General features: G+C 31.8%; 2 protein-coding genes and 1 long non-coding RNA gene across 3 annotated transcripts; 1 reads left to right on the top strand and 2 right to left on the bottom strand.

Moving 5' to 3' along the window:
• The first annotated feature begins 1,720 nt into the window (after nt 1-1,720).
• LOC120194256 lies at nt 1,721-2,605 on the top strand. The gene is made up of 2 exons (XR_005522955.1): nt 1,721-1,819; nt 2,297-2,605. It is a non-coding gene; the product is annotated as an uncharacterized LOC120194256 (long non-coding RNA).
• A 137-nt stretch (nt 2,606-2,742) lies between these two features.
• Nucleotides 2,743-8,776, bottom strand: LOC120194253 (serine/threonine-protein kinase Nek5-like). The gene is made up of 14 exons (XM_039196618.1): nt 8,679-8,776; nt 8,523-8,589; nt 8,365-8,430; nt 8,216-8,262; nt 8,059-8,104; nt 7,905-7,985; nt 7,783-7,825; nt 7,596-7,645; nt 6,524-6,605; nt 6,406-6,455; nt 5,811-5,884; nt 5,478-5,529; nt 4,731-5,393; nt 2,743-4,648 (listed from the first exon to the last, which is right to left on the bottom strand). The coding sequence occupies exons 1-14, from the start codon at nt 8,774-8,776 to the stop codon at nt 2,960-2,962; spliced, it is 3,108 nt and encodes a 1,035-aa protein (XP_039052549.1). The 3' UTR covers nt 2,743-2,959.
• A 10,239-nt stretch (nt 8,777-19,015) lies between these two features.
• LOC120194010 (E3 ubiquitin-protein ligase PUB23-like) lies at nt 19,016-20,287 on the bottom strand. The gene has a single exon (XM_039196414.1). It carries the CDS (start codon nt 20,282-20,284, stop codon nt 19,046-19,048), a length of 1,239 nt encoding a protein of 412 aa, XP_039052345.1. The 5' UTR covers nt 20,285-20,287; the 3' UTR covers nt 19,016-19,045.
• Between the last annotated feature and the right edge of the window lie 6,185 nt (nt 20,288-26,472).

Genomic DNA, 26,472 nt, shown 5'->3' with positions numbered 1-26,472 from the left:
TTTACGATAATAATATATTGCCCATAATTATAGATTTTAATCCAACATATTTTTTTAAAAGATTCTCAATCATCTGACAGTGAACAATCAAATATCCTATAATATATGATGCTAGAATCAGAAACCTTTCAGAATAACACTCATTGCTTTAACCACCAAGATAACTGATTCGTATCGATATTCAACAAATTTAAATTATGATAGTATGGATATAAATATAAAGGTAGCTCTCGTATATTCTGATAAAATCCAACGGATACTGTCATCAATTGAATATGTTTTTATCAATTGATTAATTTAATCACCTTTGTAGTGGCAATTTACTTCAAGTCTTTAATTGATATTAATAATGATGGGAAAGTGAAGAGAAATTTCATTTTTTTCCCAGTGGGAAGGAATAAATTATAGTGATAGAGTGATGATGAAGGTAAGTTGGAATTAGTCAGATTATTCATAATCTTTAGTCATTATCAACTCGGTCTCTTTAGTCATAGAGTGATGATGAAGGTAACTTTGACTATCCAATTCTTTATACCAAAATTTTGATATGATTCAACGAGCTGATAATGACTAAAGATTATGAATAATCTGACTAATTCCAACTTACCTTCATCATCACTCTATCACTATAATTTATTCAAAAAATGAAATTTCTCTCCACTTTCCCATCAATATTTTACATTACGAGCAAAGACTCACCCTTTGACTACCATGTACCTTTAAGGGTAATTAAATTGCCCGAAAAAATATTAAATTTTAAGATATACCATATGACGATGTATGGCGCGTTTGGTTCATGGAATGTAGCATTACCTTCGAGAATAGGATTACCGGAATGTAATATTACCTAACACATTACTAGGAATGTTGCATTGTTGTGTTTGATTCGTTTAGCAGGAATGTAAGATTACAATGTTTGGTTAAATGAATAAAAGATTATTGGAATGTATATTTTACCAAATTGTCCTTATTATATATTTATTTTTTTTAACAAGTTGAACTCTAAATATTCAAATAAAAATATTTGTATAAAAGATCATAGAAAATATATAATTTTACTATTTTTAATTTATATATTTTCTTTAAAAAATTTAAATTCATAAAATTTATATAATTTTTTTTACAAAATTTAAAAGATAAATAGGTTTAATGAAAGGATTTAATTTTATTTTAACCCTTAAACTTCATATAAAATTCTAATTATGGATTTTTTTTGTAAATCTAAAATAGTTTAAGAATAAATTTGGAATTTAACCTTCGTAGAATTTTTTTATTCAACGACATAAGAAGAATATTTTTGAAAAAAATTATTTTAAGGACATTTTAATCCAAAACGTCGAGAAATGACAAATACCTAAGGGATTGAGGGAAATCACATTCCCGATAATAAACCCCCAAAATGTCACTATTAAGAATGATTTATTACCAGGGGTTGAAAATCTTTACAATCTAAACGGGAAAATCATAGTCCGAAAAAAAATTCCCCCTCAGTATCTCACAATCCACATTCAAACGCACCCTAAATACAATTTGTTTATCTTGTATCCCAATCAATCGATTTGGTGTATTATTTTGAAAAAAGTTTAGTTAGTGGACAAATGAATTAGGTGATGAAATTAACATTTAATATTATAATATTAGCATAGCTTGGGACTTTGATTTTTAGAAGTGCCTATAAAATGGAAGCGGAGTTTACAGAACAAAATTGGAATCAAAATGTGGTCCAAAACGAAGGCGTTTCTGATAGCTTGCATTATCTTGCTTTCTACTCTTGCTATGTTCACCGCTCCTACCTCGGCTCGACCACTAGTTGCCACAAGTAAGATCAAATCATTTACTATCACTACCCCGCCGTTAATACCATACTTAAAAGAGTTTTTTTTTTCCATCTATTTTTGTATTTAAATTTTATTTTTCTTAAAAGTATTTATAATGTTTTGTTTATATTTTAGTTTAATATTCTGTCATTAAAATTTGACAGTAATATTAACATATAATCACAAAATAACATCACATCAATATTTAAATTTTTTTAAAAATATCACATGTTAATTTTTTTAACGGATGATATCAAATTGAAAAATAAAATAAATGTTAAATATGATTTTAAATAGAAAAATTTAAATATTAAAATGAAATGAAAATAATAATTTAGATATTAAACGTGTAATTTACCCTTAAATTAAAATGAATCTGATTTATAATAATAACAATAGTCTATGATGGATACGTGTAGAATATGAAAATATGTTTGGTTTTGGTATTGTATTAAAATGACTACCGTTGACTTGTGCAGTGAAAGCTAGCCGTGGGCTTCCAGATCCAAGGCCAAGTCCTTTCTGCAAGAAAGTGCACGGCAAAACTGTGTGCGTGTGACGCTGATAATACAAGCCAAGAAAGGAAGGGAAAGAAACTAATGAAAAAGGAGCCTAATCTGATTGTCTATAATATATCAGCATCAGGTTTCGACTGATGGTGTTTTTCCAGTTTAGGGTATTTGTAATTTGTGGTTAAGCGATGCATTAAGTGTATTTGTTTTAGGAAATAAAGCTGCCTCTGCCTATTCCCTGTAAAATCTATAATCAATAGAATTGTTTGGATTTAAGTTGCATCATACATACATTCTATAGCATATATCCACACGTAAATCACTTGTCTTAACAAGAAGTCAGCTATGTACTATAACAGGATGCACTGAAAGAATTACAGAACTGAACTGAAAAAACAATATCTCTGTTCTTTTAAAAGTTCATATGGTAGACATAAGAATGGTTAATTAAGAAGCCAACACTTAGAACGGCAACGTGGAAAAAAAAACTAAGCTCACCCCAGAAATAAATAATTCATGAACTCTACCAACAGCTAAGCGGTTTGTTGGTATGGTACTGAACTTTTAGCTCCGATCCACTGGAAAGGCACCCTGGAATATTTGAAAGAGAAGGATAAAAAAAATAGTAATTCATGAATTCCGTGGACAGTCCTCAAGCATCAGTCCTTTCATGCTCTTGGCTAACCATATAGCTGTCTCCCTAGGGGACACCTTGTCTTTTCCAAAAGGCTTCAAAACAACTGACAGCTCTTCCAATCTATTCTGTTGCAGTAACTCTGCTGACAATTCTAGAAGTCCTTCAAGTGCCTCTGCCCTTTGCCTATCAGGCTTGATATCCAATGTTCCCTTTTCTGATGTCTCCGCTGGGGAAATGGGGTTTCTAACATCTGTTTCCTTAACACCCGCGGCATAATCCGAAACATTTGATTTTGAACTTAAAGCTTCAGAGCAACTTGATGACGTAAGGTTCACTGGACTAGTCGTCATGTTTCTCATGTCCAATTCATCCCTCACAACATTTATGAAATCCCCAACATCCACACCCCTTTCTGTTTTTTCCATCACCGGCTGCTCACCGCCAACACGGAAGCTACTATGCCTTATAACATGTATAACATCATCAAGAACGGGAGGACAAGAGGTCGCTCCTGGTTTTTCAATTGTTGGGCCAGTCTCATTTGTTCTTTTGGCTGGCAGTGAATTCTCCTGGCAAGATGAAATTGGTGTGGCATGGCAAGGCATATTTCCTCCAACTGATGAGAGAAGTTCCATAACAGTCAACTCGTCATCACTGTTGGATGCAGAACAAAGATTTGACTGGAGCATCATATCTATTCTGCTACTCGGTCTGTTTTCCAGAGTTTCATCCTCTATACTAGGTCTGAGAATGGGGCAATCTTCACCACTTGTCCTGTAGATAAGGGCACCGTCTCTTCTACTTGATCTGCTTATGGTGGCATCATCATTGCTTCTCGGCCTCCTAATTGGGTTGTCATTCCTACAACTAGGGTCGCTTATATGGACATCATCCCTAGTATTTATTTCGCTTAAAGGAGCATCATCGACACTATTTGTCTGGATTAATGGAGCATCTTCCCTACTAAATGTCCAGCTTACAGCGGAATCATCTTTATGAACAGATGTTTCTTCAGAAACAGGGCGTGGAAGGGCCATAGGGACACTCAGATTCATTTTTGCATCAACCCAAGTAAAATGAAGATCCTTGGTTGGACTAGAATTTTCACTTGAACACATGACTGGTTTATGATCATACCCGTGGTTTTCCCTCAAAAGAACCTCAGGCGTGTCTGATTTCAGCGAAAGTGAGCTGTATGGTGGATGTGATTCCAAGCTCTTTGTGTGGGTGTTTTTCTCGTGATCATGCACCTCTTCTGTCATATCGATGAAAGAGGTTGTCGCATCATCACACATCTCAGATGGTTGAATTGAGATTGAAGATGAAGCAGAATTGTTGCTATCTGTTTCAACCCCCTTGGCACCTGCCGTTAGAGCTATCTCGGGTTTTACCACCCTAGAAGCATTTTTAAGGCAACCGTTGGGCAGCTGACAAGGAATAACCTCACGCTCCTGGTTTATCTCATGAAATCCCAACTTTGGTACGTTACATGGCACGTTTGAAACATCACTTTCAGCATGATTCATTCTTCCGGTAATAGATGATCTTCTTGCAACATCGGAAAGAGTCCTTTGCATTTGCTTGGAATGTAGTACATCTTCAGCGACATGCTTTCCAGGTGCAGGATGAGGAATCCCTTCAAATCCAGGTTTGGCCTTTGGGAAGGATTCAATTAAAGGTAACTAGGAAGAAGAATATTGCAAAATAAGCGAGGGTATTGATAACGAATAAGATTAAAATAGAATCAGTTGGTGGCAGTCTTACCTGGTGCTTCAAATGTTGTGATCTCGGTATCCTTTTTGTGGAATCTAATGGTGATCTTGCTGAAGCCACAGTTAGTGTATCTGCATTAGACTTTGAACCCAGAGTGGGAGTAGGGGGTTTGAGAACTTTGGGCGATGCTTCTACGTTATTTCTTTGAGTCGATCCACCTGCAGTTTTTGTACGGCTGCCTCTCATTGGGAAACCATTTTCTCTTACTTTCCCTTCTTTCAAAGCCGTCATTATACTTTTGATGATCTTTGGTTGCTTGGATTGAACGTTTGATCCCTGTTCTGCATAAGAAGGTTTCGTCATTCCTTTTTCATCAACTGTGACTGTGAAAACAATGGGGCTATTCTCTTCTTCACTTGGCAGGTGCTGCTCAGTACTTCCTTCATCATTAGAAATTGAATCTGTGTCAGTGGCCTTGCTATTGCTATTTGAAGCCATTGTGGCAGCGTTTCTGTCACATGAAAGCAAACTATCCTTATCACTACACGAGCTATTAGTATTCTGACTTTCAGCTATATTTTTCCTAGTAACAGAAGATTCACGACCAGGGGAAATATGCTTCTTCAAGGAGCAATTTGTTGAAGGGTAGCTGAAGCATGGACGATACTGATCAACATAAGGCTGCAAATAAGGGTGCTTCAAAAGCTCTGATGCCTAATCAAGATGAAAATTTTGAATTGTTAATTTGAAGTCTGGCAGGTGTAGAATTCTTAGAATTGTGCCAAAAGAAACTCTTACACTTGGTCGCTGCTCTGGATTCTTTCTTAGCATGCCCCTGATAAGTGTTTTCCTGTGTGTGTAACGTTAAACAATTCATCATGTACTGAGAAGTTGATTACTTGACAGAGGATTAAGCAATAATCATGTTTACTTTGAGCTTTATAAAGGATTAAAAAAAGAAGACTAATTTGATTAAGATGTCTTAACTTTCTCCATACATAGTAACATTCGATGAAAGAATAAAAAACAAGGATATAAAAGCAAAAGGAGAGCATAAAAAATCACGTGGGCCACTCGGTCATCGTGCAAACAAACAACAGGGAGTTCTAAAATGCACATATATAGACTTACAAGGATGGAGAGTAACAAGAAGGCAAAGGGCCAATAGAGGAACGATTTATCTTGCTTATCAACCCCGCCATGTCCTAGAACAGGAAGTTTGACAGAAGTTAATTGAATCAAATTGTATAATTTACATAGTTAATCGAAAGCCTAAAATTATCGGTCACAGAAGACCTAGGGACATTATATAAACCATTCAAGCAGACAAATATGAGCACTTTGAAAGCAATGTTTAAAAGAAAAAATGGATGTCCCTTGTTCCCATATGTAATGGGGTAAGGGGGAGGTAAGATAGTAGGCTGCCCCTAATAACAGGTTGAGAGCAACTTCCGTAGAAGACCTCCGAATTATGAACCTAGAAAAGGGCTGTACTTGTTCGTAATTAAGATAAACAACAGATACAAAGGTTTGCTACATTTGTTAATGGTGAATTTTCCACAAGAAGATAAAATAAATCTTACAATTTCCTTGTTTTAATATAATATCAAATGAAAATTATGAAATACAAGCTACTTGCCAAAATTAGATCTAATGAAGGGTTATTGTAAGCTCACTCCAGAATACAAGAAACAAATTAGAGTAAAATAAATGTAAGAACTCTTACAAAAGCTTTAAAAGCAGGGCGATGAGCAGCCATCTCATACATACAGCACCCTGTTGAACAAGAAGCAATGTGTCAGGGGAAAAAATTTATACAAATATGTCTTGCGGAAAAGACATACCTAGAGACCAGATATCAGACTTGAAACCATAAGGAATATCTGCAAGCAGTTCAGGACACATGTAATAGGGAGTTCCAACCACCTGTGCCATGTATAAAACAACTATTAACTTGCAACGAAGCTACAAATAACTAGCACATTTTTATGTAAGGAAGAATAAATACACAATTGAAAAAATAATTGATATCAAAGGTATATAACTTTTGTCTTCACTGAAAAAGGTGCAAGTACAGTTGGTCGTCAATAAAAGGGTCTGAGAAACCTAGTTGTGGACTAGTGGTTGTTGGCATTACCCCTACCGTTGGAGGTTTGCGATGCAAATTTCAACTCCCTGCTCCCAACTGGCTTCGTCCAAATGTACCAAGTATTAGGATTGGAGATTGAGGAGTACAAATCTAACCTAATAGATACTGTTAGTCTTCGGACATTTATGGCCGATATGGCATATCCTTCTGCAACTTTTAGCTCCTTTTATTTTAAACTAATAATTGAGGGCCTTCAAAAATACATATCCCCTTCCGTTAAATGTAAGCTTCCTGTGACTAGTTACCGGAAGTTGCACACATGTATAATTTCTCAGCAACAGAGCTATCAATCCCAGAGCTAACAAATTATTTTTTTTCTCTCTTAATTATTTCCTTGAAGAAAAAGGTGATTATCTATGTTAATCTGGCTGATCTGATTATAATTATTCACTTGACTATTAATAACAATTTGTTCTCAGCAACCAACATTAAAATTTTTACCGTGTTCAACTCCAAGCTGTGGCACACCATATTATATCAACAAATTAAATTAATTTTCTACTGTATCAATTCCTCAACTAGTGGAGCATTTTATGAATCAGATAGTTTATTAGTACCGTGCTTCAATGCAAGACTATTACCATAAAATGTACAGGGAACTTCAGGTATCAGCAAACAGAACACAACTATTAACAAAGCTCCATTTGAGTTTAGTAGCATAAGCTTAACGTAGAAGAAAAGGACCAAGATATTTTCCATCTTTGGAAGTGGTTGAAAAAGATTAAAGACAAGGGATATAAAAATGTATTTCGTTACATGGTACATACCGAGGAAGCCAAATCGTCTGCCTTTAGAGTTTTGGCAAGTCCAAAATCCCCTGAACCAGTTAAGACCAGAAATGAAATTTAGAATAAAGATGTGCAATCACGTAGGATATCTAATATAGCTCAAGGATGAAATGTGAGAGAGGGAACTTGTAAGAAAACAAGAAGAAAAGGGATAAGACGAACTCACCAAGGCGGACATCTTGATCTTTGGTAAGAAAAATATTGGAACACTGATAAGATAGTGCCAAAGTCAACCCATAAATCATTAAGATACTAATATAAAGACTAGTATAAATTTAAAAAACATACCTTTATGTCCCGATGCAAAACAAAATTGGAATGCAGATATTCAACAGCCAGAATAAGCTGTGCAAACCACTTGCAGAGTTTCTGCACAACGTGGAGGCATAACTCAAGAAAATATTAACTTATTAAATGTAAAATCAGCAGAGAATTAGATTACCTCCTCGACGAAATAGACCCCATTTGATTTTTTCATCAATTCAGCCCTGTTCAACAAAATGAAAAAAATATCTACACATTTCAAAAATTGCAGATATTGAAGAACAGAAGGCTCTGAAATCTGAACTAAAGTTCAACATACAAGCTTGGAAACTCACATATCTCCACCTTCACAGTATCCAGTAACAATGCATACATAGCAACCCTGCATAAAAAGGGCAGTCAAGTACTCAACAAGCTTTTAGTAAAAGTGGAGATTCGAGAATCTAACCAAAAAAAAAAGTAGAATCGTACGATCGTATCTTACTTTCTCAACCCAAGCTTCCTTAAATTCAACAATGTAAGGATGCTGAACTCGCGATATTAGTGCCATCTACATTCCACAAAATTCACGAGAAATTATAAATCAGAAAACTTGAGCTGTTTAGAATTAAAGATTAAATTAGTTAAACAAATCAAACTAACTTCTTGATGTGCTGATCTCCTGCAACGCTCCGTTTGCCGCGCCAATCTGATCTTCTTCAATACATATCTGGAAATCATAGACGGAAATACCAAAAATTCAACAAAAAATGAAGCACATTATTAAAAAAATCAATAAAGTCACAAACTATAAATTACTTCTTTTTTTGGGATTTGTGGTAAACGATAATGGCAGCGCCGAAAGCGCCACGGCCGATCTGTTCCATGATCTCGTAATGCTCCATTCGAGACTTCATTGCTTTTACTTCTTTACTCTCTCTCTCTCTTTCAAATCAAAATAACGAACCGAAACGAGATAAAGAATCGAAAATCATTATCCGTCAAAGCCACAGAAATCTTCGTCTACGATCTGCTCCTCCTTTTTCATTGCTCTTGAGTTCTCTGAAGCTTGCTATTTCACTTGACTTTTATAGCAGGAAACAAAGGATAACAAATTTTAAGCTGGTTTTCTTTTTCAGTTACGAGTTTTGTAGGGAGTGAAGGGAAGGCGGTTAAATAAGTAAACAACACGGTTTGTAGTTAACCGAAAAACATCTTGAATAATTATTTTTATAAATATAAATTTTATAAAATATTTTTTTAAAACAAACAGAACATAACATGTATGTATGTATGCTACATAATGTAATCATCGTAATATTTATTCACTAAATATTTTTAAATTTTAGAAGAAATTTTTTTACAGCATTCCTTTTTTTATTATTTATTATATTATTTTATATTAATTATTAGTTGATGAGAAATGGAGTTGGCGTAAAAGGCCCACAATTAAAATGCTCGCTTTCCAAATCTTTATTTTACTTGTTCTTTTTCTTACTTGCATATAAAAATATAAGAGAGGTCCATTTTTTATAATTTAAAATTAATAAATTTAACTACAAAACCCTTAAATTTTATAATTATTTAAATCTACTTATTAAATAATTAAAGATAAAATTTAAACACACGACGCCTAAAACAGGGCGATTTTCTCCAAAAATCACCCAACTCCTATATATTTCCATATTAGGCACCGTTCAGTTTATATTTTTCGATCTAACACTCTTTGCAAAAAAGCGCGCTACCTGCACCGCGCTTTACGTCACGGGGTAAGTCGCGCCCCTTGCAACGCACCTTGTTAAACGTGTAAAAAACTCGAGTGCTAATTTTATAAATATTTTTAAAATAGTGCCTAATATGTAATTAATTTCTGTTAGGGTGATATTTGTGTAAAAAGGCCAACTTTATCTATTTATGTTTATTGACTTTTAAAATTAATTGTTTAAAATATTAAAATAAAATTTTAATTACAATTGAGAGATCAAATTAATTATTATTCACTTTTTTAAAAAAATAAATAAAAATGCAATAAAAATGAATTAAAAATAAATAAAATTCAATAAAAATATAATGTAAAGCTAAAAATATCATCTCTTTATTTAAAATATTCTTTCTAATATTAATTTTAAAAAATATTAAATAAATATTAAATTTAATTTTATTAAAAATAAATAAATATTATTAACTGTTGTTAAAAAATAATAATTAATAACGAGACAAAATAGTTTTTGTGAAGATTGAGCAGAAAAGATCAACTCTTTGATCGGATGTTTATTCGTGGTACAATTGAGTTGATATTTAGACAGCAGTTAGACAATTTTAAGCTATTGACTTTGTACGATCGAATTTTCATTTGATTCTTGTAGCTTTCCACACCTACAACTGTTTAACAATCATAAATTTAACTAAAATAAACTTTTAATTACAATTGAGGGATCAAATGAATTATTATTCATTAATTATTATTTTTTTAAAACAGTTAATAATGTTTATTCATTTTTAATAAAATTAAAAATTAATATTTATTTTATATTTTATATTTTTTAAAATTAATATTAGAAATAATATTTTAAATAAATATATGATATTTTTTAGCTTTACCTTATATTTTTATTGAATTTTATTCATTTTTATTATTTTTTTATTTATTTTTTAAAAAGTGAATAATAATTAATTTGATCTCTCAATTGTAATTAAAATTTTATTTTAATATTTTTAATCAATTAATTTTAAAAGTCAATAAACATTATTAATTGTTGTTAAAAATAATATCACAAAAAAATAAATAGATAAAGTTTGCATTTTTACACATATAACACTATAACATAAATTAATTACATATTAGGCACTAGTTTAAAAATATTTAAAAAAATAACACACAAATTTTTTACACGTTTAATAAGGCATGCTACAAGGGGCGCGTCTTATCCTACGTGGCGTCAGATCAACTTAAAGCGCGTTGTAGGGGCGTACTTTTATGTAAAATGGTATTATATCGAGAAATATAATTTGAACGGTATTTGACAGGAAAATATATAGTTATAGGGTGATTTTTTTTTTTTGAGAAAATCACCAATAAACACAAATTAATAAGAAAAGAAGGAAAATGAAAAATAGGTTACCCAACAAGTTGCAAAACCCGAAAGAGTTGAGAAATCGAAAGCAATGATTAGTGAATTATTACAGGACAGTGACGTGTAAAACCATTTTATTTTTAAATTTAGAAGAAGAAGAAAGGAAAACAAATAATTGTGAGCTATTCTGTTTTTATCTCATTATTAAAAGGATGGTGCAATGTTTCAGCTTTCCCATCCAGGTTTATAGTATGTCCTATAGATGGCGCTTTGCCATTGGTCCAACTGCTCTGCTCCCGCCAAATTTGGATTATTCCCCTCTACCCATGCGCACATGGCGTTTTTATATATATAAAAAAAAATCACCCATATATTATAATATTACTTATCTCGTTTCCTCAAATTTTAGCGAAACACTCTTTCGGATAATGTGTATTTGCTTAGGTGGATCGAAATAGCGTTTTCTGAAACGGTCTTTCAAGAGAAATGTTGATATTACATCATATGGGTAGATATATTTTAAGGAGCGCACCTTTTAAGTAAGGTTGAGTAATAAAATCGAGAAAATAAAAAAATTGATACAAATCGAGTAAAATTATTCGGTTAAGATTGATCTTATACGGTTTAGTTTTGGATTGGTTTAAATATTTAAATATTTTAATTCGATTCGGATTTTTCATATAAAACCCATTATGTTCCATATTGAACAAAATAAATAATTTGGGTCAATCCAGCCGGTTACCCACTTACCCTTACCCATAAGCGGTAAGCCCAAATACTCAATTAAAGTAAATACAAAAAAAACCTAAATCTTTCGGTTTATGAAAAACTACATTACTGAACCGAATCGAAAAAATCGGTTTCACATATTTTAATTTTTTAACCATTCGGTTTCGGTTTAAATTTTAAAAAATCGTTTATAACGGTTCGATTCAATTTTTAGTAAAAAAACTGAACCGAACCGAATACACCCCTACTTCTAAGATCCTCATAATCCCTAAAAACATTTTAAAAAATAAAAAAAATAAAAACTATAGATATTAACATCATAATTTAATACATATTAATTTTATGAGTAGATTCATATATTAACATATAAAAAATATCTAATCTTAATTAATACAAACCTTAATAATAAATATTAACCTAATTTATTTTAACAATAGTATATAAGTATATTCATTAGATATAGAGATAAAAAAAGTTAAGAAATACACATTTTGACTTTTATCCCACATTGTTAAGAAACGTATCTTCTCACGTAGCGTCATGTCAACATTTTCCTCAAAAGGTACGTTTTCAAAGAACGCTCTTTCAATCCACCTAAGCAAAGGCGTATTTCATGTAACGCGTCATATCAAAAAGGAAGTTAAATTGATAAAATTTAAAAAAAAAATAGTATCTGATATGTAATATTATAATATTTGGGTGATTTTTGGCTTAACAACACCTGCGCTACGGGAAACCATGCAGACTGTCGCAGACATCTTGGGTCCCGACCCCACAACCTTTTTCGTTTCTCGTAAATCCAATAAATGGAATCTTATTAACTTAATCGGATTTTGATCATTGTGGATATATATATATTTTTTAACTTTTTTTATGTAATTATAATATAGATAAACGAAATAAAACATTTCTTAAATTTTAATTGTTTATGAAGTTAAGATATTCTCTATGTTTTTCTAATTTAACAAATTAATATAAAGTAATAGAAATTTAATTGTTTGTGTTATGCTCTTCTTATTTATAGTCCTAGGAATATTAAATAAACATATTGTAAAAAAAATAAAGTGAAATAATACTAAAACATCGATTTTCACGAAGAAAAATATAACCCAATTATATATGTGAAAAATTGAAACATATGTAATTAATAGCGATATGAATTTTGCCCCAATAGAGTGGCTCTCTTGATGTCTACAGCCTATAGCTAGTTGTATTATTAAGTTAGCAATTAATTACTAGCATTCAAACAAACACACATACATGATTGGATTCAAATTACATGTCACGTTACCTCTTTAATTTGGAACGTTTAATTTGGGCAGGTTGTAAAAGTTGGAAGTTTATACGTCTTCTGTCTTTTTATTGGTAAATCTAAAAATAACATAAATAATCATATATGTTACGGGTAATTATGAGTAAAATTTGTAAATTAGTAAAAAATATATAATATCATATATATTCATAGGGGTGTTAATTGAGCTAGTTGATCGCGAGTTGGGCAGTGTTCGATTTGTGTTTCGTTAAAAAAATTTGTTGCTCGACTCGAGTTGTTGCTTGTTAAGCTCTTTATAATTTTGTTCGACTCGTGCTCGTTATGCCCGTTGCTCAGCTCGTTGCTCATTAAGCTCACTGAATTTTTATCTTATTTTTTTAATTATAGGTAAAATATACTAATACTCAGGAGCGAAACTAGAAATTTATTATAGCGGGGGCTAAAATATTTTTTATTTCCCATAAATACAATTTTTTTAATTGAAGGGGTCTGGTAAATTTTTCTTTATTTATTTTTTAAAAATATATACGTTTTCTATATTATTTAATAATTAAAAATATGATTGGTGAGGGACGATGACTAATATTATAAATTAATAGATTAGTTATTTATCATGTTTTTATTATCTATTAGTACATTAGTAATTTTTGAATGAAATTGTTTTTTAAAATAAATATTGAAAAATTATAAAAAAAATAATGAGCTGCTCGCGAACTTATCGAGTCGAGTTGGACTTTACTAGACTCAGCTCGTTAATGTCTCAAGTCGAGTCAACCAGAGTTGAACTTTTACTGACTTTTGACCGAATAGAGTTCGAGCTGCTCACAAACTGCTCAACTCATTAAGCACCCGTATATATTCACATAAAACTCTAAAAAAAATTGACGGGAATAAAATAAATATTTACTTGTAATTTTTAGTACATTGTAGAAATGCAATATTGCATCAAGCTTTAGAATCATACGCACATATATAATTGTACATAATATATATTTATAAAGAATTGTACATATTAATAACTTTAATTAAATATTTAATACAAAAAAAATCTAAACTATACATATTTTACCATTTAAGTGTCTAATTTTGTGTACGGTCAATTTAGATACTTAATGTTATCAATATTATCATTTAGGTGTCTCGATCATGACGATTGTTAAAAAAAATATGTTAAATGGTATGTTTCACATTTATTAAAATTTGAACATTTTATTTAAAAAATTAAAAAAAATTATATTTATTTAGAAAATCTAATTTCTTTGAAATTAAAAATACCTCAAATCTTAAATTCTAATTTCATTCCCCTTTATCCTCCCTCATCGACTGTCGCTGTCATCGCCGTCTACGTTGCTGGCATGTTGCAGGTAGAATCCTAGTTACAAGTAGAATCATCCAATCTAGTCGAAGAATGAAATACGAACGCAGGTTGCTATTGCCAATGTTGGAGGCTGTTTTCACGAAGGTTAATGACCACAAAGGGCAAAGACAAACAGTGGGTGGCCAAACAACCAACACCCAGATCGATAGCAAAGGGACAGCAACAACGGCAAAAGGCAACGACGACCGTGGGTTAAGAGAGTTGAAAATAGGGCTTCAAAATTTTAGGATTTCTTAAAAAATTGACAAAAAATTAGGTTTTTTTGGTTAAAAAGTATTGTTTTAAGTTTTTTTTTTAATTTTTTTGTCATTTAATATATTTTTAACGGCGTTAACGGTCGAGGCACCTAAATAATAACATTAGGCACTTAAATTGACCGAAAAAAATTTAGGCAACTAAATGAAAAAATATATATAATTGAGACACTTTTTTATATCACGCCTTAATTAAATTGTGAGATTATATTGATTCCTGAGTTTGTACATCTACCACATATATCTTTCTCTCAATTTATTTATCATCAAACATATCGTATCAGAATTTTTCAGATCAGGTTAAACAATATTCAAAATGATAAACTCTAACAACATACGTTAAGTATATCTTCACGTATTTACTACTCTATTTTAATATTTTTATACATGTAAAATTAGTATTATATTTTGTATCATATTCCTTTTACACAATAACATATAATTACAGAAAGAAAAATAATCTTCAATTATGCGACAAAATTAAAAAAAAAAAACTTAAACTTGAAATTTTACCATCTTAAAATATATGATAATTTGCAGTACTTTTTACAAACATGTGAAATTTTGTGTACGAATTAAAGAGGGGGGGGGAGATAAGGTCGAAATGATTAATTAAGTAAAAAACTTGGTTAATACAATGCATCAGCTTCAGTTTAGGTCTAATCTTTTTGTTTGCCCCACGGATCATACATTGGAATATGTCACAAACATCAACTTTGATTTTAAAAAATGGAATCATTTCTGGTCAGATAATGTGAGGAGAAAAAGGTTTAAAAAAAACAGAGGATCTAAGTGGGGAAGTAATCTCTTGGATACCACAACTAGACAACTGCCATTGGGAGAAAAAATTGATTTGCCAAAAAGCTAGAGAAATTACCTAAAAGGAAAGCAAAGGCTAAAGTGTAAACAATACATAAATATAATTTACTTCTTATCGCCAAAGTAATCAATGTACCAAACCTGAATTAATCATTGGTTGTAGGGTTGTCTATCTCAATTATTAGGGTTCTATGATTTTTTTTAATAATGGATCTAGCAACTTGAGAATAAGAAAATTGGGTTACGAGTATGAAATTAAGTAAAATAATAAAAAAAAATCATAAATAGATAATATCTCATTTTTTAAGTGAAAATGTTAGATAAAATTCACAAGTAGAAGAGAAGAAATTCAGCACAGTAAAACATTATACAATTTTCGGTTGTGAAGATCTTAGAGTACATGTGTAGATATGTACGGACATGAAGCTGATTGAATTACATGGTTCGTATCGTACATACTTTTATTTTTCTTTCAAAATAACTTTTTAATAATTTATATCATAATTTTTTTTATATCGAATCCAACTAAATTTAAATCATGATCTCCAACTCTGTAAGTTATCTAAGACTAAACTCAAGTTCAAATGATATAAGCAGTGATGATAGCCCATAACAAAGGTTCATTGCTTTATTGTGTAAATAGATAAAAGTAAAATTTTCGAGAAATTTTAATTTTTATGTTCAAAAATATAATTTTATTTTCTATACAGGTTATTTTTAAATTTACTTTGATTTAGATTTTAATATGTAAAATTTTATCGAAATTTATTATAAGTAAAGCCTTGATATTTTATAATTACCGGTCTAATTATATATTGCATCAATTGATTTTAATAAATAATATAAAGAATCCCATTGAAAGAGAAAGTGCATGTTAGTCATGGCAAGCAAAGCTAAGGGGTCGCTCTTAAAATTATATCCAAGCCCGAATAAACAGGCAGCAAGCTGTTTCACTGTAATCTACTGGCACTGCTAGTTGCTTGTATAGAGGCATCTCGGTGAAAAGGTTGCTTAACCATCACATTGTTGCAGTCGAAAGCGTTGCCGCCCTCCATAGTTTGCTCCAAAACATGAACAATTGACATGATTATCTCCACCCTCATAACATCCCTGTTTGCCTGTGCGGGGCATCACATAAAATGACAGTCCGCATTTCTTCTTAATCGAGATAGAACACCATGTTGAACCATTTTTAGATGCTAAATTTGTAATATACATCTGGGGGTTGAGCATCTATGGCGTAATTGTTTGCATATTAATCCACTGATGATTTCCAGTAAATGCAGCTCGGCCAACCAACCTGATAAACGACATTAACAAGTGTCTTAGGTATTTGAGGATAAGGATGCAATTATTCATCATTTCGTTAATCAGCACTCTAACTTTGTCCCATGGTTGGCAACCAAGCTGAGAGGGATTGCTAGAACCGCAGCCGCCCTCCGGTGCTACAAATGGCAATTCCGGGTTCTGGAGTCCAGACAGTGCAGGTTCATAGCAACATTCCTCCCAAATTAGTAACCTGAAAGGTATAAAATACATCATTTTACTCTAAATGCAACTTCTCATCGGGACAGAATTGTCTAAGTTCCTAGTATTGTTTTTCTCTCTCTAAATTTTCTCCAGCAGCCAAACAGACGGCGACGAAAAAGCAACTAATGAAGATTCTACACAGGCACTGAAAGAAATAGAAATTTTGCTATATTTGAAACAGGTAGAAATATTACCACAGAATCAAACAAATGAAAGCAAAATTCTGAATCGATGGAATTTTCAGAAGTGGACTGGTGCAGAACACAAGGGGTTCCTTGAAAAACTTAAATACAAATATACTCGAGATTCTTTAAGACAAAACAGGGGAAAAAATGGAGTTCCCAAAACAGAAAAGAACAGAGGCAGCAGTTTATACACATATATGTGTATTACAAGATGACAGGAACCAATTGAACTATAACATGTCTAAAAACAAGTTTGGCACCACAAGTTGCCAAAACAAGACTTTCGTCCATGTTGATTTTCATCAGTTTGGTTGCCGAGAAAATCATTAAAAAAAGTTCAGTCTTTTAACTCATCGTGGGAGAGCATAAATCAGATTTAGTAAAACCTCAGGTCACTTGAGTAACAGACCACAGCAAATACATGCACAACTTTATGGGAAAAACACCAACTTTCTCTTCTTTTTTACTTCATTTTTTCTCAACAACCAAACCAACCCATGGGACAAAAAACAAAAAGAAAACAAAAGTAGAAACAAAGATGAGCAAAAAGAAAAACTTACTTGGTATTGTGGCAGCCGACCTTCCAAAAAAACGGCATAAAACCCCAATATATTTAAAATTTATTCATATGATAGGGTTTTATAATTCTTTTGCTGTTGCACCCTTGTATTCTATTTTTCTTTCTCTTTATAATATAGGATTAATACTAAAATAATTGCCTAAACTATACCGTTTTTCTCAAATAGGTGCTTAAACTATTTTTTGACTGATCCAGGTGTCTAACGTTACAAGCGTTACCCATTTAGATGCTCGGGTTGTCAACAACATTAACTCCCCCGTTAAGTGACACATGTCACAATACGGTAATTTTGAAATTTATTTGTAAAAAAATTAAAAATATGATAATTATATAAAAAAACTAACTTTTCTTAAAACAACTCAAAATCCCAAATCTTAAACTTAATTCGTTGCCGCCGCCCTTTCCGGCCACTACCATTGCCACCGATATAGTTTCTGTCGATTGGCCTTTGGAATAGAGTGTGGAATTTAAAATGAATCAAAAATTGAAGGAATAAGGAGATTATGAAAAATTGAAGAACTAAATTGAAAAATAAAAAAATTGTTATAAAAAAGAGGAATTAAAAGTACACATGTATTCTACTATGATTTAGGAGCATGTGACTCAAATTTGGTAAAAAATGATTTAAAATAAATGACGAATTGTAGAAATAACAAGATTGTGAAAAATTGAAGGACTAAATTGAAAAATAAAAAAAATTATTATCAAAAAGTGGAATTGAAAGTATACATGTATTATACTATGTTTTAGGAGCACATGGTTCAAATTTGGTAAAAAAATGGACTTAAAATGAAGGAGGAATTGAAGAAATAATGAAACAAGGGACTAAATCGTAAAATTGTCAAAATACTTAGTCAACTTTTTGGTCTTTCGAGTAGGTCGAAAATTCAAAATTTCAACTCGACTTGAACTCAAAAACTGAATTTATAATTCGAGTTGACTTGAATAACTCGAAATTGAAAAAAAATTAATTTTTCAAGTCGAATTAAGTTTTGCTCGCACCTTGTTAATAAAAAAAATTCAAAGATGGCTTGATGGGTCATTTTATTTATTTTGACCCAGAAAATTTGGTCCCTTTGAAACAAGAGTATGGGTTTATAATTTTATTATAAAATCAATTGCTAGAACTTGGGTTTCAAGACCAGAAGCCTAAGAAAAAATAATAATGATGAACAAAACCCCATATTTATGAACCGTGAAGTTTGAAGGAACATTCAACTACCATATCAATAACCACAGAAACAAATGGAAAGGGCAGAAGCGATTTGCTAGGGTCACCGCCGGAGACACGCAGAGATGAATCTCATCTTGTTTGATCATCAACGGCCGCCATCGTCTTGTCCATGAAAAAAGGGGCATAAATCTCAAGATGGATAAGAAGACAACAAATGAGAAGGTAAACAAGAAGGGTTCCTCCAAACCCTAGAGTGCAATCTCAGTATCTCCCTTGCTTTATCCCTGCTCTTGTTATTGCAATCAAATTGAACCACCAATATCAGCTTCTTCACCACTCCAACCTGCAACATCTCTTGAAGAACCCTGCACGTTGCCGAGAACTTAGAAATGGAGGACATAATCCTCACTGCCGTCACACTTGCCGCATGTGAAACCGTAAATATTTTCTTCGACACAATGGTTAGCCCTGCTCCGTGCTTCAAAAGCTCGGCTCTCCCTTCGGCACAACCACAAAGATGACACAACACGAACAAAGCGAGCTCCGATGTTCTCCTTTCGGAGGTACGGAGGAGAATCTCAATCAAGACGAACACTGCACCGCCTTCGACGGCCTTGATCTTGTTCCTTCCCCACGGACAAAGCTCTGCAAGGAGTTTCAACGTGGTCTTGGTGGCTTGCTGCGACATGTCATCACTCAAAACACGTACGAGTTGCGAAATGAATTCGGATGTAACGTTGATCAACTGGATCGGATCCGCCACTTGGAAAATATCTTTCAACATCACCGCCGCGTATTCCCGAGATTTGTGTTTACCATTTTCTAGTACTCGCGATAGAGACTCTACAAATGCCAGATCTTTGCTAATAATACTCTTTAGACAGCTTCCGGAGACCTTGATATGGTAAAGAATACACAATGCTTCGTCGCTAGCTGTTATAAAATCCGGCCCTTCATCGCTCTCCACTTCAAGCAACGTACAATCACAGCTGTTGACGATAGATACCAAGAATTCAACAGCGCCAGACGTTTCCAGGCAGCTTCTGTTCCTTTCACCTCCCAGCATGATTGATCTGAGGGTCGCAAGGCACTTGAGTCGCATCTCAGGGAGCTTTCTGGCGTCGTTAATGAGTTTGGCGATCTGGGTTTTTTCAACCGGAGACTTAGGTGTTGGGATTCTTTCGATTCCATGGGAAGCATTGACAGTGCACCACGCTTGGATCAACCGACGTAGAGTGTGATTTGGAGTTAGATGAGCATCTTGCAAGGTTTGTTTGGTAACCGGACACTCCTTATTCTTGCATGAAAATAACCATTGCTCTATACTATCTCGATCGTATGTTATTCCCGTTGAGATCGTAACAGGATCTCTCATGAGCTGGAGAGAAATTGGACAAAGGAAATGGGTAGGAATCTCAATCCCATCCATCCTTTTTCTTTCTTCTTCTGGAAATTGGAATATGCGATGAAATATACGCTTATATACTTATGATAAAAAGATCGGCAAAAGGGCAACGTTGTGCAACTTTAAAGTCAAACAAATAAAATGTCAAAACACAATGGACTGGTAAGAGATGGAAGAATTAATTCAAGACCATTTCCGAGGCTCCGACATGGAGTATAAAACCCAGAGAGAAATGAGGCGTCGGTCATCCATGCGACTTTGACTTTCTCCATGTCTGTTTTGTGTTCTGACTAAATCTTGCTGCCCTTAATCAATTCAGCACCTTTATGCTCCCGCCAATTGCTTAAATCCACGTTGATGAAAATAATTAAACAAAACACAAGGGGAATAAATCTTGTTGATTTCCAATTCAACTCAAAATAATGAACACAGTCATAGTCAAACACATGAAATCTTCAAATTTTACTATATAACAAAAAGTTCAAATCTTATTACTTATCAAAGTAATTTTATATAGAAATAATAATAATTAAAATTTACTTTTTCCTGTTTAATACACTTTTTTTTATATAAATGTGCATTTTATATCAAAAGAATCAAAGTCATATGTACACACAGACTGAAAAATCAAGCATACTTCAATGCACTTTTATTTCTTTAAGAATTGAATAATTTTCTTTTAGATTGTTTTTTAAAGTTCTATTGAATCTGTTAAAAGTGCATGATACAAATTATATTTTTCAGTTCAACCAAGTTGATACTGATCACTAAAGAAATTTATATATTTTAGATTGTTTTTTTAAGTTCTATACGAATATACGTTATATCTTTTACCATTATTTATATTTTAAATCTTGTTACTTATATGATGCATATAGACAAACAAATTAAATTTATAAATATTATAATTCGTTATATTTTTATTTAAATTATAATTGATAATTAAGTTGGATTTTATTGTAATTTTAGTGGTTAAAGGTTCTTGGTAATTGGATTTATTTAATAAAATAAATATTTATTTTAAGCAAGAATTCTTATAAAATAAAAATAATTGGTGACCAAGTATTCAATTTTATAAATATATATTATGTTTTAGCTTTTAAAGTAATGTGAGAGGTAATTATTTTGTAGAAATGTAATCTTTTTTAGGATATGTATAACTTTTTAGGGTTATGTTGCAGAGATGGTTTTGTAAGGATGTAAGAAGAATATTTTGGGATATATCAGGTTTTAGTAGTTATAGCATGTTTTGAGATACATGTGATATATTGTATTTATATTCTTCATGCTCTCTACGTTTATAGTGGATTATTGTTCATCTCGTTCGTTGAGGAAGGTAAGGTCAAACCACATTAAATCCCGTCTCCTTTGCATGTCTTATTTTATGTTGATATTCTTTGGTTATTTTATGCTCTCAAATTCCTAACAAATGGTATCAGAGTTATAGTTCAGGTTATTTTATTAAATGTGGATTAAGATTACTTTTAAAAGTTTGGCACATTTGTGTTTAAGTTACATCAGTTGAATATGCTTTAGTGGTAATTTTTATTGACAATTTGTTTGGGTGATAAATGAACTAATGTTTGAATAATGAAAAATTATGAGAAAAAACTGTAATTCTTTGAATAGAGACTATAATGGTTTAATCCGAATAATACCTTGTGGTTATGATATTAATGTTCAACGAATTTGTGTAATTTTAAAGGTTTCAACGGTGATATGAAATGTTTAAGATTGAATACCTTATTAAATAGCTATATAAATATTTGTTAATAGCTATATAAATGTTAGTGTTTATCAAACATTCAATTTTGAAACTTATATGATATAATCAAGGAGTGACATGATTATAATGTTATGAAAATTGATATTTCAGTATAAGAAATAATGTATGTATGATATTTGGTTCATGTGGAGAAATGAAATAATTTGTTCCCATGTGGGGAGGGGGTAAAATAGTTCCTAAAAACTATGGTGAAAATAATTATAAATACTTTTTATCATACTAATAATTTCCTTTGAGAAATTTTTAATGATGCATGACATGTGTAATTTTTGGAGTAGTATGGAACTAGTAAAGCTGAAATGAGAAGATTCTCCAAAACCGAATAGTTGTTAAATTCGAGTTTGATTTTCACAATCTACTAAAAATATTAAAAAGAGATATTGGTTTTGGTGAAGTGATTATCCCGATAGATTTTGGGGTCCTAATGCAAAGATTGAAGTTGCATGCATGATGAGGATGAACAAATCGATCTAAAAATTATGATTCTACATGCGATGTCAGATTATTTAGACTTATTGTATATTAATTCATGCCTTATTGATACTTGAATTAGATTGTACGAGCCTTTAAGTTAGTCTTTATAACTTAGTGGAAATATTATGAATTGCGATAAACCACTAGTTAGACTAAGGTAGTGAAAAACTACTTAGACTAAGGTAGTAGTGAGCACAAAATGTGTATGCTTAATTAGATACTATTGCGACTAAAAATATCAAGCATACTTCTTTAAAAAAACCTTAAGAAAGAAAAATTTATAAATATTTTTTTGGAAAATAGTGTGATGATTATGAAAGTGCATGTCTGGGATTGGTTCTATGAAAGACCTGGTATTTAAGCATGCCTAGTGCGCCACCTCTCTTTCATAGAAACCTACCTTGTGCACTGTTCATTCCTATGCTTACTATTCCAATTTTATAATGTACTATAAAAAAGTTAAAAAAACTCTTAAAACTTTGTACAGAAGTTATAAGAATAAAGATTAATTTGGTTGAGTGGAATATCAATTTAGTCATAGTAAATAAAATATGCGATGGTCTCTTTAAGGCTAATATGTTGAATATCATGAATATGATAGACATTATTGCTACTAAAAGATTGATTGTAGCTATTAAATCTATTTGAGTAATTTTCCTAAGTAGAGGAAAGAAAAGAGATGATCTATTTCAGGAGTGTGCTAAAATCTCTTATTTTAAACTTGAGATATTTTTTCCTGAATTTAGGAAAAGTTAAAAACTCCTCATAATATTCATAATTTCCTAAACACTTTTTATGAAGAGTTAGGAAAATCAAAATTCCTTCTGAATAAGAAAAAGTAGAGGAGGAATAAAATGAGATATAAAGAATTTTGTAATTGCTTAAGAATATAATCATGTGTAAACAAAATTTGAGTTTGTTAAAACATAATTTTATGGTGAAAACTAATAACAAACTTTACTCAAGTAGGAATGAGTAAATGTGCAAGAGAAATTGTTTACACGTTATTTGAGACACTTGTGGATTTATTTCTATCTTAAAATGTTAGAAATGTGGAGTGTCTTAAAATGATAATTAAAGTGAGAGAGAAACCTAGTTGATCCGCTTACTAAAGGTTAAAGTCAGAAATTGGTTCTTGATTCGTTGAGGGGATGGGTCTAAAATCCATTGGTTGAGGAATTCATGGTGGATACCCAACTCAATTATCTAAGTTCAATGTGGTCAAACGAAACCATGGAAAGAATCATAGTGTACATTTCTACCTATCCCTATGATTAATAATGTAGATGCACATGATGAGCTTAATTGCTCTTAATAAACTTATATCCAGGCTTTGGGTGATCTTAGTGAGAAAGACTTGATGAATTTATCTATTTTGGTTGAATATCTATTCTTAATAAGTTCATAACCCAATGTTGAGTGGTAGTCATAATTGCGAAGGGCTTGATGAACCTACCGCCATAGAGGTTGAGTTTTATTAAAACTCTTAATGAATTCAAACCCAAGAGTTTGGGAGTTCCTAGTGACAAGGACATATTGAATTCACTGATTAATGATTAATGAGATTGAATATTTATTGTTAATGATTTTTTATCCCAAAGTTTGGGTTATTCATTTCATATGAACATGAAGAAATTTACCATACCTATTGTGAGGATGAATTATTGAAAAACCTCTTAATTATTTCATAGTCCAATTTAGGTGGTTTATATTAAGATAAACCTGTTGAAATAACCTACGTAAGTGAGAAGGATTAGCCACCTTCTATGAAAAATGTTATGAAAAACGTTAGGCCGTTTTTCTAGTACACTTCTTAGAATCCTGAGGAAAGAGGGCTAAACATATATACACTCTTGTATATACTCTTTGTAGACATATCGAGTACTTCAGTGGATGAAGGGGTTAGTTTTGTGTTACGAGTTTACCCCTATCTTAGAAAGTTCAAGACTAATTTCACTTATCTAAGAGAAGAATAACTAATCATCACTATGTACTAGTTTAAGATACGTTCACTAGTGCTTAAGCAATTAATCTCATTATTGTTCTTCTTGTGTTTTAACTTCAATGCTCTCATTTTTACAAAAAAAAATTATTTTGCATTATTGGGGGATTGTTGGTTAATGCTCAATTTGTAACATATTTCTAAATGACATTTAATTCTATGTTTAATAGAATTAAATTGTGCTTTGAAAATGGCGATTTTGCACTCACTATTTAGCCTATAATTAGTGAGCAATTTCATTCATTTTGAGATATCTCAAGCAAACATTTGCTTTGAAACACTCTCTTTGGTTTTCATATACCTTTATTGAGTGTTGTTTGAGTTGAGAGAAGAGCAATACCACCAAATTCACTCCATTTTTCAGGTGTACGGAACGTGGAGAGTCATGTTAACCTCAAGAGACTATTCGTCCATTGTAGCGATTACACACATCGGGGCGAATTCGCTTCTAAGGCAGTGGATTGTTTTCCGGCCAATGCTAACGCCTCATTTTGATTGATTATTTTATTTAATATTTTTCAGTCAGTGCTAATTTCTGATTTTGCAGCAGTCAATTTTTTTCAACACCAAGTTGTATGAGTTGGCAACAAACACATACTTCTTGCCCTGTAAGGAACAATGAAATACAAATATGTCACCAGAAGAATTTATGCCTATGCACCAAATGTTTGGGGGGGGGGGAATCACATTGCATTGCAGCCACAACCTCTGATAATAAATGATATAGTAAAGAGATTGCCATTGAACAAGAAATTCAGAATCTAACCTAATCAATGCAAGCAGTGAATAATAATAAAAAGGAGTGCGTTATGAACAAGGAGAAACTAACATGTTAATGCATATGATATATGTTAATTAACAATAAATATATAAACAAGAAGAATAATACAAAGCTTTTAGCCTCCATAAAGAAGCATAGATTCGTAAAGAACAAGGAGAAACTAACATCAAATTCATTTAGAGGACCAAGACCATCATAAAGAGATTGAACATTCAGAGGTCCATTGCTTAGCTAGAAAAGTTCTTGCACTAAGAGACAAACATTTGTTTTATATATGCACCCAATTTATCAACATTCAAGAAAATCAATCATTTCTAACTCGCACTTCCTAGTCTCAAAGTTTTCTCTGCAGCGGTTTATTTTTTACAGCGGCGGTTTTCCAAAGTCTTATTCAAGAATATATATTCACATAATATAATTTAAATTTTAATAAACTTAGACTAAGAATCCGTCGAAACCTCACTACCTCAACCTGCTCACTACGAAGCGTTTTCTTTTTCTTTTTTAATAGAAAAAGGGTATGTTTGAATATTTCATCAGCTTTTAGTGGTTTTCTTACAGTAAACCATTATAATACCAAACATTAGTTTTTGCTATTTATTGTCCAAACCACCAATAACAAATATCACGAATTGAAGTAATTGTATTCTACAATAGCATTAAATTTCATCGAACAATAACTTCAAAGTTCGGGATACCCAGCTCATTGGGAGTTGATACCGTAACAACATAATCATTACTCCATCCGTCTCATGTCTCACTAAGTGTGTTTCTTTTGGTTTTATAATTGTCTCATTCAAAATATATTATTATAAATGTCAACAAATAACAACATTTATATTTTATTTTTTGTCCTTATATCTCACTATTTTATACCTATCAAAAGAAATATGTCAAATTTATCAATTATCTTTTGGGGATTTTATCATTTCTCTAATTAAATATTTCTCCTAAAACTATGTGCATAGTCTATTTCAGACACAAATAATAGGACAGAGGGAGTATCATTTATCCATGGCTTCATGCAAGGGCCATGACCGTCTTTCATTAATATAATAATATTAAAAGGTAAGATATCTGACTTTTCTCTATATGATTTAATTTTTTTTCTGAGTCAAATTACTTAACTTATGGTTTTATTACGGGGGTGTTGGGGTGCGGTCGCACCC

Source organism: Hibiscus syriacus, unplaced genomic scaffold, assembly GCF_006381635.1.
Source record: "Hibiscus syriacus cultivar Baekdansim isolate YM2019G1 unplaced genomic scaffold, ASM638163v2 tig00116997_pilon, whole genome shotgun sequence".
Classification (NCBI taxonomy): domain Eukaryota; kingdom Viridiplantae; phylum Streptophyta; class Magnoliopsida; order Malvales; family Malvaceae; genus Hibiscus; species Hibiscus syriacus.
This window is presented reverse-complemented; position numbering and strand designations above follow the sequence as displayed.

What these genes read in the sequence shown, in the direction of transcription:
- LOC120194253 (XM_039196618.1), bottom strand. Translation starts at nt 8,776, where the DNA reads ATGAAGTCTCGAATGGAGCATTACGAGATCATGGAACAGATCGGCCGT. An exon ending in TTTTGCATCGGGACATAAAG is followed by an intron (nt 7,826 to 7,904) that starts GTATGTTTTTTA and finishes CTATCTTATCAG; the next exon opens with TGTTCCAATATTTTTCTTAC. An exon ending in CACAACATTTGAAGCACCAG is followed by an intron (nt 4,649 to 4,730) that starts GTAAGACTGCCA and finishes TCTTCTTCCTAG; the next exon opens with TTACCTTTAATTGAATCCTT.
- LOC120194010 (XM_039196414.1), bottom strand. Translation starts at nt 20,284, where the DNA reads ATGGATGGGATTGAGATTCCTACCCATTTCCTTTGTCCAATTTCTCTC.